General features: G+C 47.0%; 1 protein-coding gene across 1 annotated transcript; it reads right to left on the bottom strand.

The window, feature by feature from the left end:
* Positions 1 to 11066: 11066 nt before the first annotated feature.
* On the bottom strand, positions 11067 to 18270 carry LOC135921870 (tonsoku-like protein). The gene is made up of 2 exons (XM_065456268.2): positions 17504 to 18270; positions 11067 to 16243 (listed from the first exon to the last, which is right to left on the bottom strand). Exons 1-2 carry the CDS (start codon positions 17672 to 17674, stop codon positions 12797 to 12799), a joined length of 3618 nt encoding a protein of 1205 aa, XP_065312340.2. The 5' UTR covers positions 17675 to 18270; the 3' UTR covers positions 11067 to 12796.
* Between the last annotated feature and the right edge of the window lie 24 nt (positions 18271 to 18294).

Genomic DNA, 18294 nt, shown 5'->3' on the forward strand with positions numbered 1-18294 from the left:
ACCTTCATTGCGCAATTGGAATTCATTGTAGGGCGGTCGAAAGAATAACGAAAATGAAAACATGGAAGGAAACTGGCACAGCTGTCATGTGTACATTCAACTGAAGCATACTACATCTTGCAAGGATGAGGAAAATATATTTGCAGAAACACCCGCAACTCCAACTGATTGCACTCGTAAATTGTAAAATAGAATAAAGGAATGCACACATACCTCAGCACAACATATTTTTTCTCAAGCCTTTTTAGCATGGTCATTTCTAGGCGATATGTAGTATGGACTCATCATGTAGAAATTTGTTTCATAAAAAATATAATGGAGTGGAAAAATTTAATGACAAATGTTCTTCACATTGCTGAACAGCTTTCCAACCTAGTTAACTTGCCAGAATTGTGCACGAAGTTTACTGGGGGTGCTGTTCAATCTGGACATTGTAAAATTCTGTCACGTTGTCAAATTGCATTAGTATCATGCAGAGCTATCCGCTTTTCACATTCGAGCGTAGTACATGCACATTTATTATAATTATATATATATTTTTGACAAATGCCAGGCAGGTGCTCCAGCTTTACTAGTACTTTCAAGCAAGTGCTCGTGTACTCAAGTCCAGTGCGGAATATTCCGCGCTTAGGCAGTCTCCTGCCATACTTTAGTAACAGTGGTGCAGGCGACAATTTTTTTTTTACCATATTGTAGTTCACATTGAAAAAGGCTACGTTAAAACTTCTGAACTAAGGAATCCAGCTATTGGTTGCGCATATCCAGCCAGAGTGTCAGCTCATTTGTACTCAAATTTCAGAGGGAGGTAGCATTCCATGATGCATTGTGTTTAATGTCATGTTTTGATGCAGGGCCTGCCTGTTTTGTCTAGAGTAAATTGGAAGTGCACCTTGTCTATGGTGATGCAGTAGTGAATCATTGTACAGTATTTTAACGTTATTTACAGCAGTTGGCATAGGTTTCAACTCCTGGTAGGATGCATCTCAACAGGACTTCGCACAGCCTTGCCCCTGAGATTGTAGAAGTGCAAAAGACGAGATAGGAGCCAACATCTTGAGCCCCTTGTCGAAATGCTGTCTCCAGTGGCATTCTTTGTTCAAACAGTTATTCACTTCAAGCCTTGACCTTCTTGTCAACTTCTGTCTTGTTTCAGCATGTGCTATTGCAAATGCCTTTCATGCATACATCGAGGAAAAAAAAACGTGATACTCTGCAAATTTCATGTGCAGCCAAATATTAGCACTAGTCAACAGCAACATTTCAATGCGCTAGACACGTCAAATGATTTTTATAAAAACAAGGACAACAATGCAAGGTGAAAGGACGTACTCCTTGTGCGATAATGAAACCTAGCCGACGCTGCAGCCTCGCAGCTAGCATTCCCTTACACTAAGGTTGTGTTCGCCGGTTCGATTTGCATAAGTGACAGCTGCGTTCTGATTGGGGGCCAGGCACAAAAGCGTTCGTGCATTCAGAATATCGGTGTACACCCGAAAGCCCCAGGTGGTCCGAATTAATCGGGAGCACACTACGACGACGTCTCTCAAGGCACAGCGGGTTTCACTGGCACTTGAACTAACAAATCGGTCAGGCAGCGACTTGCACATTGCGTATTATAGGGCTTCGCTCATCTTGGTCCAGGTGTCTGTACCACAACGGGGGTGAGGACGCGCGCTTCCAGCTCGACGAAGCCCTCTTGCCGTCTCTCCGGGCTGCCGGACCTGGACGACAACCTCAAGTAGACGAGCTGCGCCGAATCTCCCGGCGGGTCCCGGAGCAGGCCGTAAATGAACGAGCAGACCACGGCGACAAACACGACTATCGCCACGATCGCTTGCGACGAGGGCCAATTCTCGGGGAGCGCGTCGCGCAGGGCGAGCAGCAAGTGTGACGCCGCGTCTTCGTCGCGGGGTGTGTCGGCGTCCCCGCTAGACATGTCCGCGCGACGGGCTTGTTCTGCGCGCTGGCCGGTCACCTTATAGCTCAGTTCGCGGCTCACGCAATGAACACGTGCCCGAACACGCGTAGACGGCGTGCGGACGTACTACAACTCGCCAGTCTAGTGTTGCGGCACAGTTCTCGTGCGGAAGTCGACGCGGCGACTGTTGCAGGGTCCGGACCTGCAGGTGGCGGCGTCGGACGCGTGGATGTGAAGTTCGGCGAGTAGCCATATAGTGCGCGTACCACGTCGAACGCTACTTATATAACGCTAGATTCAGTTTGTGCTCGTAAAAGAGCCGACGGTGCGTGTACATGCGCGAATGTGGAAGGCCAAGTCCGCCCGATGAGACCCGCCGACGGTCGGGGCACATGGTACAGAAGTGTTCACGATGTCACCGCGCTGCCGACACGTGCGACGGACATATCGTGTGCCTCGAAGAGACGCATCGTTGACGCCATCCTTTTCGGATATATGTCGGTTGTCACGGCGCACGGGAGTAATCCTGTATACACGGTCACTCCCGGCGTGGTTCGGGCATCATGGCGGCGGCCGTCACCGCCGCGACGCCATCTTGTTTCCATGCAATGGCTTCAACCCACTGCGGGGGCTAGTGGGTGCCTTTTAGGCGCTTTTAAAGCGAACGCTTTACTGGCCGCGAACTTGCGATTTCGCCGTCGCCGTGCTCCGAGGAGGCACGTGACGTCACACCGCGTTCCTCGTCGTTGCGTTCGCCTCCGCTCGCTTCGCCAGCTGCGTCGCATGCCTGATAACGTCATGTCGGAGGATTGAAAAGGAGAGCTCGCGTGCGCCGCAGCCACAGTTGAGGCGGCAGTATATGGACGCCGACAATTCTGATAAGCAGGAGGCCTGGAATCGACATCGGAACGAGATGAAGAGGAAACGGATCGCCCGGGAAACAGACGAACAGCTCGCCCAACGACTGGCTAAACGCCGCAACATAGCTAGACAACCAGACAAACCTGGACTTGCACCCGCCGTGGTTGCTCAGTGGCTATGGTGTTAGGCTGCTGAGCACGAGGTCGCGGGATCGAATCCCGGCCACGGCGGCCGCATTTCGATGGGGGCGAAATGCGAAAACACCCGTGTACTTAGATTTAGGTGCACGTTAAAGAACCCCAGGTGGTCGAAATTTCCGGAGTCCCCCACTACGGCGTGCCTCATAATCAGAAAGTGGTTTTGGCACGTAAAACCCCATAATTTAAAAAAAAAATTTAAACCTGGACTTGCAATCAAGATTAACTAAGGCTAACCATGCTGTGCCTTAGCTTTCGCTACGTATATCTTGGCATAGCCGAGCTAAGCCACTGCCAATTTTTACTTCATTTGACAACACCTTGAATTAGCGTCACGTTTCTGTCTCACCCGCTTCTTTCCGCTCGCAAACTCGCAACCCCTTTCCACGATGTAGTACGTTTACTTTTTCGTCGTTTACTGGGCGCTCCAGTTTCGCTAGCGGAAAGCTTTGCTGTCGCGCAGAGATCGTCTCTGTGTTTTGCGCAAGTTCAGCTTTCTTGAAAGCTAGCTACATTATGACTCGGCGCACCGAAAAGGAATTCCGCAAATATCTGCATTATATGAACAACGCAGGCCTTTTTCTTTTTTGTACTAAAAAATTAGAGGTGCGTGTTTTCACCATGCAGTGTCTTTTACATGTTATTGTGTAAGCCATCATATTCTAGCGAATATAACACCCAGGAAGGAAGGAAGGAAAAAACTTTATTTAAGCCAGCGCCGGTTGTTGTTTCCTTTTGGTACGATGCGCTCACGTAAGCGTTGATATGCGCAGGGAATAAAACTATAACGAATAACGCACATTTGATGATGATGATGAAAAATTTATTTATCCCTCTTTGAAGCGAAGGGGGCAATGGAATAGAGGGTGGGGGGAGGAACTACTTGAAGTAGGCCTCCTTTATCCTCTCAGCCCACTCCAGGATGGCCTCCTGAAGGTCGGGCCTGGAGCTGCGCAAGGCAGCCTCCCACTGCTCCTCACTAGATATAAATTGCTTGAGGAAAGGGGGAAGGGGGTGCTTAGGGCAGCCCCACATGATGTGGTTTAAGTCTGCTTTGGGAGAGACACAGAATTCACAAGAGGGAGTATAGGTAAATGGCGGGATGAATGCGGTGGAGGAGGTAAGGGGACGGAAAGGTGCGAGTCTGCAGCTGTCGCCACAGAACTTCACACCTACGCGGGGATTTGCCCATGAGTGGCGGAAAGGTTCAGCGGTCTAATCGGTTTAGAGTGATGATCTCTGTGCGCCGAGAGTACACCTCAAAGAAGAGCGCAGAGTGATGTACGATTTTTGCGACACAAGATATTGCCCTCAGGAGGTCGCTGAAATTGTAGCTGAACCCAAGTTTTCTATTTGCAAGAAAGGTCACATATATCTCGCGCGAGGTGCCATCAGGTGGATCAAAATGAGGAATAACGGCGCGGCAAATCCACGCGTCGGCATTAATTGCACCGCGTCGAATAGTTGTTGCGGACGCTGAAGCGACCCTTCTTTAAAAGGACAGAAATATCGAATAACAAATAAAATTTTCTTCGTATTATCATTTATTTGGCGAAAAACGGTTATTAACCAGCGGAAGCTAGTTCCATTTCTTGAATTTTGCGCCAGAATCGCAGTGCCGGTAACTCAGTGTGACGTCGATAACGTATTTTCGCGCTTAAGCAGCTATTTGCGCATAGAATGTTATCAAGAATATAAATACTCTGTTCTATTAAAACACCACGCGTGTCCTTTAATCGGTAAACGGATTTCCCTACTTGAGATAATTCATTTTCGATACCACACCAGGCACCTCGCGCGACAACCCTCCTGCAAATGGAAAATTGCAAACAGAAACGGCTACATGCAACTTCAGCAAACTTTCAGCCCCGAACAGCCGCTGTAAAGAAACTGCTCACTGCAAGATTGAGCTATAATTGATATTGCAGGTGTACCATCTAATCGCTCATTTTGAAAGTATACTCTCTCTTTTCCTATAAACTACGCAAGGTTGCCTGGAGTTACATTAGATGTATCAGTTCGAGATTCAGCACCTCCAATAGAGGTTGAGATTGCTTCAGTTTACGTGAAAATAACCTTGATGGTACTGTCAAGAAGTCCTCTTTTTTTTTACGTTGAAAAGATGTTATATAGATGTCTCCGCTGGATATTCGTTACATTTTTTGGATATTCGTGTAAGGCTCAAATACGTTATAACCGCGTTATTAAGATGAAATTTTGTACATTCACATTACTGTGTGGGAATAGTTCAGCATATTGTTCTTGACTGCCCGTAAATAGAACAGAAAACTTCAATAACATTGCTGAGTAATAAAAACTCGCCAGACCGCCTGGCGCATCAGGGCTTCTGCATATTGCTTGACTATGTTTAATATTATGTCCTCAGTAGGCACCATGTGACAGGTGCAAGGGGGAGAACGCCACACAGCAAGATCAGATACTGCCCGTGAACGCAGAAGTGCTCACGCATGTCCGCGACGCGGGCATGCAGAGTAACAGGGCCTCACACCTGGTACAAGTGTATTATTGAATTAGCTCGCATTTCAAGAGTAAATTGAACGCGGAAATAGAAGAGTAGATGCAAACACGATAGTCATGAACTGTAATTTGAGCAAGTGAAAAAACATGTTTGTAGTAGGGAAACTGAAAAAAAAAAACGCTTCTGGGAGGACTACTCGTGTGTGATCGAAAAAGCTTTGTCAGGTCCTTACAAAATACATTGGACGTCAGGTGATATGCATATATATATATATATATATATATATATATATATATATATATATATATATATATATATATATATATATATATATATATATATGAAGAAATCTTTGCAAAAAACACAAATATAATAATTCATTAATATTTAAATCGAAATTTGTTTTCGACATTGTGACCGGCCTTTATGAAAAGTAAATTTCTCCTAATATTTGACCAGTTGCAAGAAACACTTATTTTTCAATTATATATATATATATATATATATATATATATATATATATATATATATATATATATATATATATATATATATATATATATATATATATATATATATATATAGCCAAACTTTAGGTGACACTGTTCAAACGGTGTGCACCAATAAAATAGGCCTACCTGTTGGTGTTTGAATGACATCCTATGTACATCCACAATACGTTGTCTGGTAGCCTAACAATCATGTGAATAGTACGTCCTATAAAGAGCCACGCTTCTTCTTGTAAAAACGGCACGTACGCGAGACGTAACATGTACGTGACTTCAAGACGTTGACGTTTGGATCAATCATAGACGTCGAAGCGACGTTCGTGGTTCACAGGGTTAATGAGGTAGATTTATGAGTTAATCACCTGCCATTACAAAGTTACGTGCTTACAAATTGATGACAGAAAGAATTAGACCAACTTCAGGGCCACATATATATTTAAACGGAACAAGAGTTTCCTCTGTCGGGAATGACGCTTCGAAACATCGGCGTGCTAAAGAGGCTAGAAAGGTTCTCTAACCTTCTAGCCTCTATAAGTGTGCTGTCCCGCGAAGTCGTTCCCTCTGTCGGTCGTCAGGTAAACTACCACCTGATCATCCGGCGGAAGCTGAAACGGCTGCCACCAGCGGGCGTCGCGGGGCGCACGGTGTACTGCTGGCCGTCATCGGCAACGCTCCACCTCGAGTCCACCCTGGTGTACACGACGTCGACGGTCACGTCGGGGCTGCGCTCGACCCAACCATCCCACAGGAGGCCGTAGACGCAGCAGCACACCACCGAGACGAACACCGCCATCGCCACGATCGTCTGCGAGGGCGGGCACTCGGGCCACTGGTCCGGAAGCCTGTCGCTCACGCAGTGCGCAGCACCGAGGAAGCTCCGCGCGATGGCGTCGTACCACGGAGCAGACGTCGCCGTCGCGTTGGACATGCTCGGGCGCCTGGTCTCCTCCTTCTGCGCCGAAAGTTTCTGGTCTTCGGTGTAATCGGAGGGGGGCGATATCCTTCTTTCCGTGAGACGCACTATGAGCGATTCCGAATGATCTCCGCTGTCGCGTTCGGCCGTCACACACGATGGATGCCTGCAGGGCGGACCTGACACGCATCACCGGGGTGCATTTTCGAAAGTCCCGCCGAGCTCTGCAATGCACTGACGGAGTACAGGCGCGAGTCTGAACGTTCGCGTGGTCGCAGAACAAAGCGTCCTTCGAGAATCTGTACGCACGCGTTTCGAGCATGCAGTCTCTCGGGCGAGTTTCTCTGCCGCAGCGTGCTTATTGTTGTGACAAGTGCTCACGCACTTGTGAGAGCGAGAAGGCGACGCTCGGGAAAGCGTCAGCCCCGTCGGTGCTTCCAGGCGTTGGCATTGTAACGGAGAAGTAGAAACGTTGGAGCTGACCGGCGATTTGGCATAGCTGTCCAACGTGGACGCTGGTAGACGAAGATCGGTGTACCGTACGTCTCCCTAGCGTGGAGTCGGCTGCATGTCCCGGTGGGATCGCTTCAAGTCAGCCCGAAGCATTCGTTCGCAGCTGGCATCCCAACTCTGCACGGCCCGATGTCACACCCGGGCGCACCGAACGTTGTCGCCTAGCCGCGCTAGCCTCGCACGGGAAGCGAGGACCACGGAGCCGGTCACGACGTCACAACGCACGATCGCACGCTTTTCCCATGCGATGGGGACAACGCGGGCAACATGATTTTGTTCTTCCCTGGAGAAGGACGATTTGCCTTTTAAGCAATAATGTCACCGGCCGCGCTCGGCATCATCGCGCTCAATTCGAAGACGCCATCTTGATGGTGATGATGAGCCTTACACGTGGCACATGACCCACAATGAGGGATGAGTTAAAGATCGCGTGGTTGTAGGAAAAGCAAATAATTTAATTGTGATAGAGAGCGAAAAGGGTAGGAAGGATGGCGCGCTGCCGGTTCTGCCAAGCAGGTGTGACAAAAATGAAAGAATCTCTACGCGTAATCGGGCACTGCCAATCCGGTGAGCTGTCGGTTCAGGTTAAAAAAAAAAAGGGAAGGGTCCCCCCCCCCCATTCCCTAAAATATCTGCGGAGCATAAATTTAGCACTAGGTGGACACGGTAAACGAGAAGAAAGGGGTTAACCGAGGGGCCCGATTTTTATTAGTCATATCACAAGAAGCCAACAAACACTCACATCAAGGAGTGTTTGTTGGCTTCTTGTGGTATACACAGGGTGTTTCACGTAACTTGAACCAAGGATTTTTAAAAAAGAAGTGGTTAGCCGCAGCTGAATGAAACCAGCGGCATATAGTTTGCCGTATGTGGCGCTCCTTAAGAGTGTTTTTCAATATTCCGCTGAATTAAGACGAATTATGCAAAGTTTTTATTATTCACTTTGTGGCCAAGTGCGTTTCGATGCATTGTAGAGTGGATTCAGAAACGATCGATCCAATCCTTTGTGGCGATTTTTTTTCTTGCGTTTAAAGGAAGCCCGCGAGATATGAAATAATACCACGTGACTGCGCTCGATCGCTACCGCATTGCAGCGCTCTCGACCTTGTGTCGAGCTTATCGATTATCAGGGACGGCGGCGCTTCCTTTATGTGTGCCACCGTCAAAGATGCTGACGCACTGTGAAGCCGATGCCTAGAGCTGCTCACTTCGCCATGGTCCGCGCGCGGTACTTTCGCACGAAGCGCGGTTGAAGAGCGCTGCAATACGACAGCTCATAAGCGCAGTCACGTGACTTTACTTCGTATTTCGCGGGATTTCTTTAAACGCCGAAAAAAAAAAAAATCACCACGCAGCATGTACATTGCCACAAGAAATTGCATCGGTTGTTTCTGAATCCTCTCTGCAACACAACGAAGTGCCATTGAGTCTAAAGTGAATGTTAAAAAAATTGCATAATTCATCTTGGTTAATAAACTAATTCAGCGGAATATGAAAAACACTCTAAGGAGCGCTACATGATGGCAAGCCATATGCCGCTGGTTTCGTTCAGCTGCGGCTAACCACTTTTCTGAAAGTTGCAGAGCGAACCTGGTTCCTCTGAACGAACCAAATGCACCTGCGTGTTTCATGTACTTCCATGTTCCTTGTCCTCCTTGGCCGCCATTTTCCGTTGTCTAGAGTCCCTCTCGTTTTGCCCTCAGAAACATGCTGAAGAAAAAGCAATCAGCGTCTTCTGCCTCATTTAGCAGTGGGAGACAAACTTAGACTGAACCGAGACATTCCAATTGTGCGCATGGGTGTAAACACTAGTGTGACTTGCTCCCCTTCCTCCACTTCTCTCTGTACTGCAAACATCCTCCTCATTTGGCAAGTATATAATTCCTTTTTTATGTATTTTAATATTTTATTGCAATTTTCGCATGATTAAACAACATCTGGGACTAAATTAATAGGTTTGCCACCAGAAACAATGCAAAAAAATGTTTTGCTGAAGGAAATCGGCCATGGAAAGTTTGTTTTGCGAGGCACTGCTGTAATGTCACATGTTCTTTTCAGTTTAAATGTGACAAGCGTTGTGACAGCTATGTCACTGCACGATATGTGCTTGCAGTACTAGGTGTTCGTGCATCTTGGACGTTGCAGCCACATGTACAAAGATGGGATTGTCCTGTCAGGGTGTAGTGATTGCTGTAGCACATTCTCTAACTTCAGCGGGCTTGTCAAGGAAATATAGAATGTACAACACTGTTACGGAATAGGGGACATCATGATAACTGATTGAGTTGATTTGACAACCTATGAACGGCTAGTGCCCTTGCAAAGTTTAAAGGGTAACGGCATAAAATTTTAGTTCTGTTCCTTTTGCTTCATTAGATAGCCGCTGGCTCTGTAGTACTGGTATGAGGTCTCAATTTCTGGAATGCACGACAAACCATTAATTATATACTGAAAACATGCGCCGAATGCAGTGCGGCTGTGGGCTGTTGACCACAGGTTCTCGAAACGTCGTGAAGATTTGGGATGTGGAATTATGGTTATGTGATATCGTTGCCATATGGGTGATGCAGTGGTCACCACTGCACTGTGATTGTCTTGCCAAAAGACGAGATAATAGGGGGAAGAGGAGGTGAGAAGGATGTGGCCCACTCTAAGGGAAGCAGCAGTAGAAAAACCAAGCTTACCTCGTGTCAAATGCAAAGTAGTACAGAGTAAAAAAGGAAAGAATTGCAGACGCGGTGCATACTCAGCTTTCCGTGACAGGCATTATGCGACTTGCAACTACTGCATGAGGTGGTGTTACTAGACCAGGCTCACTGATGCGTGCGTCAGTGGTTTTGTGGCACTGCCTGACAGCTACTCCCAATGTTTTTTTTTATGTAATGAGATTTTCTTGTCGGCGCAACCTACGTAATGATGTGCTGGTTTTGGCACACATTTTTGAACTGGTCGTGTAGATGACGGTGCTATAAATTATTTAATTGCATGTTTGAGAAATTCTGCCATTGTTACGAAGTCAGCTGCTATCTAATAAGCCATAAAAAGCAAGATAAAAAAAAAAATTTGTCAGCATTCGTTTAGGTTTCGAGGGCACGAGTTCGCCCAAATAAACAGTTCGCTGTACTTCCTGCTTCGAGTTTTCGCTGCTACTACACCTTGACAATATAATTTGGCTGATTTTATTATATAAAAGCTCAGTGATCTTAGCCCTTTACCCTACTTTGTAGTCAATATGTATTTGTGGCAGTGCGATGCTTTCTCCATGCGAGCCTCCGACTTAAAGCAGGAAGTAAAGCCGAACAGAACATGACTACCTAGATTGCTGGCGCAGTGCAGGAAAACTGTTTAAGTGACTGTGTTCATCTCAGGCGGTCTGAATTATGAGGCAACTATAGGGCCTCTTAACTCGCAATTTTTTGCTGTATCGGAGTTGTTAGTCGGCATGAAGAAAATGTTGAAGCTTCCCAAAGAGAAACTTGACATTCTAGGTTAATCCAATGGTTGTTTTTCGTGTCCCTTTAAATGTTTTTATGTGGTACAGCTTCCACTGCAGTGAGCAGATGAGATGGAAATTCTCCTCACAACGCAAAGGCACCAAGGAATCAAAACATTAAGACGGCGATGACTCATGATTTTACAATGTTTGTTAGCTACATGAAAGCCAGAAACACACAAAAAGAAGAGGAACTTGCTTTATAAGGCTGCAGTATCCTATAGTTATGTACATTTTTTCAAGCAGTATCGTGATATTTGAGCTGGACAAGCAGGGGCTGTATATTATGACCATTTAATTCATTTTTTTTGCACTTCACCACAGGCTCAGGTGCAGCTTGTTATGCTGTCACTTAGATTGTTAGCACAGGAAAAAAAAGTGCAAATTGGCATATGTTCATCACTGTCCAAAGATGCTTGAGTAATGTCTGAACTAGCTTTAAAGGGACACTAAAGGGAAATGTTAAGTCAAGCTAAAGTGATACATAAGTGCTTGAGGATGTCTAAGGCGTCAGTACTTTACCGCAAACACAGCCTTAATAATCGAGCAATTGAGGTAAATGCAGGACATGGTTAGAAACTCCCCCGGGGCATTCAAGTACTTGCCCGATGACGAAAGCATTCCTCAGTTAAATTCTGTCACTAGTATCCAACCATTCGTTGCAAAAGCATCATTGTATTGTATTATAAGACAAAATAAAATGCTATGTGCCCATTTCTATTTCATTTTTGGAAAAAAAAAACCATCGAAATCACCCTTGCCAACGACGCGGGTGGTCGAAATGCTTCGTTTTCGCTCGACTCTGTGCCGCACACACTTTCGCGTTTCAGTAGTTTCATTTTTGCGTAGTGCTGTGCTGATTTTACTGGCTCGCGAAACTTGCACAATCTGCAAGTAGCAGCAGTGGCGAATCCGCCGCTTTGTCTTTAAATCTGTCTTGGCTCAGTGCCGCCGTCTGTCGGTGATTGTCTTACTCACCCACAGCAGCAAAGTGTGGCGATGGCATATGTAACATCACCACTCCCCCGGTTGGGTGGCGGGAGATTTGAATTTCGAAAAAGGTATTCAGACCCTTGAGATGCAGTTTTCTCATAAACTAAGTCTTTTTCTTGACACAAAACAAGCGTTGTGAAGTTTCTGGAACGGTATGTAAACAGTCCACGTTGACTTAGTATTTGCCTTTAGTGTCCCTTTGAGCATTAATGTATCTCGTTAAGCCAACTACAGTGCTATTTGTGTGCCTTGAGTTTTACATACTGCCAGTGTTTCCTAACTCATTCAAACGTTAAAGCTCCATGCCTTAAGATTACAATTGTCAGGTGCAAGCACTGAAAATCCACAATCTACAGAGCTTGCATAATAAATCGGTCTATGGTTGCAGCACACACGGCACAACTAGTGCACAACAAAATTTTAGATGCTTCGCTTACAGACACAGGACTTGCCATTACACGTAAGCACTATAAAGAAGTGCTGTACATGCTAAAAAAAATTTCGGAACCCTAAAACCTGCAGGAAATGAATAATCTCTAACTGCGAGCTTTTGACAACAGCCCTTTCGACATCAAAATGAGCTGGCGAAAAATTTATTTTACGCATTATTCTATAACAACACAGGTTACAAGTAACACTTTATACACTGTCACCGCTGAAAGAAAAAGGTGTGGTAGTTGTTTGTGGGTGACAAATTTCTTAACATCAAGCAGACATCAAGAAAGTAGCCATTCTTGCAAGTTTTCTTGTCACACTGAAATGGCAGATGTGAACACTTCAAAGTTGAAAATGAAAGAATTTACATAATACCATGTCATTGCCCTCAACATGCCTTTTTACAGTTTCTGACACCTATGACTAGCACATCACACGAGTTCCTGTTTGATTATATAAACACATGTTTCTAAGCACTTTTGTTTTCATAAACAACAATCATAAGCGCTGTGATCAGAACAGATTTTCACACCGCACAGCTTTTGCGACAGGCCCTCAATGCTCTCGTGCTTAATACCAGGGCTTCCTGTGACATCAAGTTTGCACAGAGTGCCACTCCCCAATGATCCCAGTGCATCTATGTCACTGTCTGTCAGACCACAGCAACCGATCCCAATCTCCGAAAGCTTGCACTTAGCCTTTGACAGGAAACTAACCAGCAGTTCTCCTAGTCTGGCTACATCATTTGTGAAGCAGCCAGAAAGGTCCAAAAGTTTTAAGGGATTCACATCTAGCACTGGCATTAGTGCAGTGAGTCTGTCACTGTTCAGAAGGTTGAACCCAATGTGAAGAGCTTCTAATGTTCTCAAGCCCTGCAGACAGGAGCCAGGGTCGGAGAGATCACAACATTCAATTCGCAGAACTGTCAACTGAGGTACATGCATCAGCAGTGAAGCCAGCGCTGTGCCTCCATCACTTCCGATAGGATTGTAGCTCAAGTCCAGCTCCGTGCATGGCAAATCCACCTGTGCCTTCTGTAAAGTCTGAGCAGCACTGCTGAGGTAGCTCGGCCTGAAGCCTGTACACTTGAGTGAAAGACGATTGAGAGAGCGGAGTGTAGTGAGGCAGTCGCACAGTGCTGCCACTGCTGTGGGGGTCAAAATAGTACCCGAGATGTCAAGGGTGTGAAGCGGGTCTTGGTGTCTTAGGGCACGGAAGAAGAACTCCACGTTCTTGATGTTGAAGCACGGCATTGTGAAGTCTCCACTCTCAACACAGGGCTCTAGAATGGTTGCAAGATTTATGCATGCCGACACATTCTTTCGCTCGCACTCGGAATGGTAACGCTCGGCCAGAGGAGGCAAATCCCAGGACTCCACCTGTCCAATGACTTCAGCGTGTGGCCCGTGCATTAAGACATCTATACAGTCCGACGGATCAAGCAACGCTCCATCAGGAAGTGTTATTCTAAGTATGGGTCGCGTGCCTTGGAAATCTTGGTACCGTTTTGAAGCTTCTGTTGCGAGCCATCCTACTGTCCTTTCAGAAGCTGTGCCCTTGGGTAACGGAACCAAAAAAAGTGTGTTGAGGATACGAACTCTAACCAAGAGATTACTTCCTGGCGGTGCAGTCATTGCACCACTGGGAGAAGCCGAGGATGCAGTGAGAGTGTTACAGGCAGGATAACTTGTAGAAGGTGGTGCTGCGAACTCAACACTCTCGGCTGTGTCAACGACTTCTGTGCCATCACTGTCCTCAGTGATGCTCACCTCCTCCTCCTCCTCCTCCTCCTCGAGGCGCATGACTTTTGAGCAGAATGACTGCTCAGATGAACGGTTTCGTTTCCTTGTGGCAGGCAAGTCTGGTTCTGTCAGACATCTTGATTTAGACCTCGCCTTTGGAAGGTCGTCTTCAAGCCAGTCATCCATTTCAGTCACCAATGCAGGCAACTCTGCTTCTGCTGGGCGTCTGGATTTTGGCTGCGGTTTTGAAAGGTCATCTTCAAGCCAGTCGTCTGCTTCACTTACCAGAGCAGGACCAACTTGTCTGCGTTTCAGTGACTGTGAAGCTATCCACGGACCATCTTCACCAGCAGAACCCAACAATAAGCCGTCATTACTGCTTGTAGCATTTGCCTCTTTGAGCCGTAGTTCCACCTTCTGCAGGCATACTTCTTCACTGGGGTTCATTGTCGACTGGTTGTCGTGTTTCCATTTACGAACAATGTCCAGTGGAGTGTCCCCTTCAGCTGTCCTCAGTGATGGGCGAGCTCCCTTTTCCAGTAAATATAATGCAACTTCGAAATGCCCATTTCCCAGGGCATCATGTAGTGGTGTGACACCTTTCATTCCGGGGCTACTTACATGAGCACCTGCTTCTACAAGGCACTTCACAATCTCTAGGTACCCGTAGTTTGCCGCCTCATGCAGAGGCTGCCACCCGCTGTAGTCCCGGATGTGCACTGAGTGGCCCATCCTAAGCAACTCTTTTACCTTTTTCAAAGAACCATCGATGCAAGCCTTGTGGAGCTTTGTTTCACCCTTTGTGTTGATCTTTTCCTCCAGCTTTTTCCTTGGCCTCCGTACAGTGTCACTGAATTCGGGGTCACTGTCGCTGGCATCTGAGATGTCCGCCAGATCAATTTCAGACAAAGTGCCTGACTGCTGACTTTGGGTGGAGCTTTCGGCGTCATCTGCACCGGCTGCATGGAGCTGTTCTATCCTATCCTGAATATCACTGCTGGCGCTGCCCTGCACAGAGACCAGCTCCTCTAGGGACTCAAGCTCCAAAGCAAGCTTTCCTGCTGCTCGAGACAATGTAATAGCTTCTCGAATTGCATCCTGAACTTCTGGAGCTCTTTTACCGCATGTCTTTTGAAGCATCCGAGCAATGCTCAGCTTTGTCGATGCCATCTCGTCGGGCTCGTCAGCTCTCAGGGAAAGTTCTAGGCGATAGTACTTGAGGGCCGAATCATATTCGCGGACATCACTGCATGTTTCTGCTAGGGAGACATAGAGATCAGCAAGCTTCTTTGAAGAGATGGCTTCTGGAGACGAGAGAGCTTCTTCTACGGCCATTTCGTATTCCTTCAGGGCTGGCCGGGGTAGCAAGCACTGCACCAAAGCATCACCGGCCTTTTCGTGAAGCCTGACACGTGTGGCAGGATCTGTTGTCTCCTTGAGGTCCAAATCCCATGTCCTCAGTGCCTGACTAAGTTTAACGCATAGAATAGCACGTTCATGGTCCTCTTGTATGGGGCTTTTTTGCTGCATGGCACGCTTAAAGGTGACGCGGGCTTCGTCACGGTCTCCTGCCTGCAACATGGCTGCTCCTCGAAGTAGGTGTGCTTCACATTTGATATCCGGTCGCTTAGCTTCTCGACCAATGTCAAGCAGGCGTCCTGCCAGTGACAGTGCATTTTCTGAGTTTCCCTGCCTGAGATGGATGTTGGCCAGTGCTGAGAGACACCGACAAAGATCCTGTTTGGACTCACGATGCTTCATAAACTGTACAAGCGCGAACTTAAAGCTCTCAACAGCTTTGGGGTCTTCCACTGCATCGTAAAGGAGGCCCATGTTGAGTAGCAGGCGGCCTTTCATGACAACTCTCTCTGGTTCACTCAAGGTATCTGCAAGGTTGTCTTCAACTATGCGCAACGACTTGAGATATGCATTCTTGGCCTTGCTTATGAGCCGTTCACTGGGTTTGGCTTCTGTCTGGTGCTGAACGAAGTAGCACTGCCCCAGTGTTGCCAGGGCACGCTGCTGTTCCACATATGATTCAGCCTTTTCAGCCAATGCTAGGTAGCTCTTGAGGTTGTCATGGGCTTCATTAAAGCGTTCCAGCTGCATAAGACACTCGCCCCGCCGCCGATGCACTTCGGCTTTGTCAAGTTGTGTCTGGTCTGGCAGCACCTCACAGACTTGAAAAGCCTGCACAAACCAGCAGCATCCACCAGTTGCTCTGTTAGTGACACTAATAATGAGGCTGGTAATGGCCTATGTCTAGATCTGTGTGTGCTGCAATTCAGATAGCTTTACACTAAGCACCATGTAATGCTATGTACAGTCATGAGTGAAAGTTTATAGACCAATGATGCTGCTAAAATTATTGTCTTCTTTGAAGCCTGGGCGTGCCAGGTGAAATCGAGTGGCACAGTTTATGTGCTTAAACAACGCAATGTACTGAAGCAATTCCACGCTGCAGAGGCGTGCTAAAAATTGTTATATATATATTTTTTTGCTGATGCCGCGGTCTGCAAACATTTGCTCGGGACTGTACATACTTGTGGCTCTATTAAAAAAAAGTTCAAGCAACATGTTTCACTGAAATTGTTGTAACAAAATTATAATGGCAGATGATGTTCTCTAGATAACCAGAATTAAAAAATAAAAGAGGATTGCACAAACCACTGAAATGTTAGAAACATTGGCCTTTAATATTTTCTGCACTACTTTGTGAAAGTAGTTGCTGCCATTGGTGACTTATATCGGTGTCACATGGGCACTTTTGATCGTGATGAAGCCTGACTACGATGCCATTCTTGATTGCAATTGGCTGCTTTGTGCAAGCTGCCTAAACGGGCCAACCGTGATTGATAAAGTCGATTTTGGTCAGCCCCGATTTAAATTGCCCGTGTGACGGAGTATTAAAGGACTTATAGTATATATCACCTCAATTTCCATGTACTACACTGCTGCTGCTCCCTGGTTTATGAAGCCGGTGGGTCTAGTCAAGCTGCATTTATGCAGTTTCTTTTTTCCCCAACCATCGCAACTACATCGCTATGCAAATACACTAGCATGGCGAGTACTCTAATCTTTCTCGTGATTGGCTGTCACATTCACACTAACTATAAAAAATGCGAGAGTTGCAAGCTCGAGCACCACTGCTATCGTGACTTTAGCACATATGGTGGGTCTGTGTTTGATGACAATTTGTCTCGTGTCTAGTAATGAGCCTCAAACTGAACTCTGGCTGGAGCGATCCCACATAACGATGATGTGACCGCACCTGTTCGATTCTCGCAAACCCGAGTGTGACCAACACGAGATGACAATACATGCCTCCAGCTAGCTGTGCTTACGATTCACCAACCTGGTGACCGTAAGGCATTCGTATATGCTCAGCTCACTGCGTTTCACCTGAGCGGCACCACCTGACAAGATCACGCTGGTTTTGATTGCACGTACCTCATCAAACTCGGCCAGCGCGGCTTCGTAGTCTCCATGTTCACGCAGCGTGTCGCCCTTGTACAAGCAGAGGTCGTACAGGTTACGAAACTTGCCGTGCTTTTGCGCGATACACTTGTCCTGGTCGATGCGGCGGCACAGCGACGCAGAAGCGCTGCGGCCCCCCGGCATGATTGTGCCACGACACCGTTGGCGTTGCCAGTTGGCAGCGGTGCGCGATGGAAGCTTCAGTCGAGCTTCCTAGCACACTGACGCGTTTATACGCCAAGTGATGACATCCCTACATACGGACTGCACGGAAACTTGAAGTGCGCGCGGCAGGTCGGCTTCACACTCGGGGAGCGAACAGCCCGCGATCGTTGCGATTGTAGTGCTGCTCTTGCTGTTGTGTAAGCACGTACAACTGGAACTTAAAGCAGTGTACACTGCTACTGGTCTGACGCTCGTCGGCTGTTTTATTCCGGGCAGAGTGCATGACGACATCATGGTACAGATGCACGTAACGGCACCGTTCTGTGGAATCACGTTGATCACAAAAACAGTGCTCACAAGCACGGTCGGGTGCTGCCGCTCACGGTCACACACAAGTTGTTGACCCAACGGTCTCGCAAGCAAACTTTCTTAAGCCACAAAAGGAAGAGAAGGAATACGTATTCACAGGCGCTGTCTTGACGTTCGACTTTGACGTGTCAGTTGAGGTTTTACTATGTTTTGCCGCCAAACCGATCTACCGCCTCATAACATGTCCGCACAAATGGCGCCATTTGTTTTTGGGTCTGGTGGTTTGAAAA

Source organism: Dermacentor albipictus, chromosome 9 (genome assembly GCF_038994185.2).
Source record: "Dermacentor albipictus isolate Rhodes 1998 colony chromosome 9, USDA_Dalb.pri_finalv2, whole genome shotgun sequence".
Classification (NCBI taxonomy): domain Eukaryota; kingdom Metazoa; phylum Arthropoda; class Arachnida; order Ixodida; family Ixodidae; genus Dermacentor; species Dermacentor albipictus.

Bases quoted from the DNA above. Each gene is read 5' to 3' on its own strand.
- LOC135921870 (XM_065456268.2), bottom strand. From the start codon at position 17,674: ATGCCGGGGGGCCGCAGCGCTTCTGCGTCGCTGTGCCGCCGCATCGAC. The intron at 16,244-17,503 runs GTACGTGCAATC...TGGTTTGTGCAG, and splicing joins CGCTGGCCGAGTTTGATGAG to GCTTTTCAAGTCTGTGAGGT.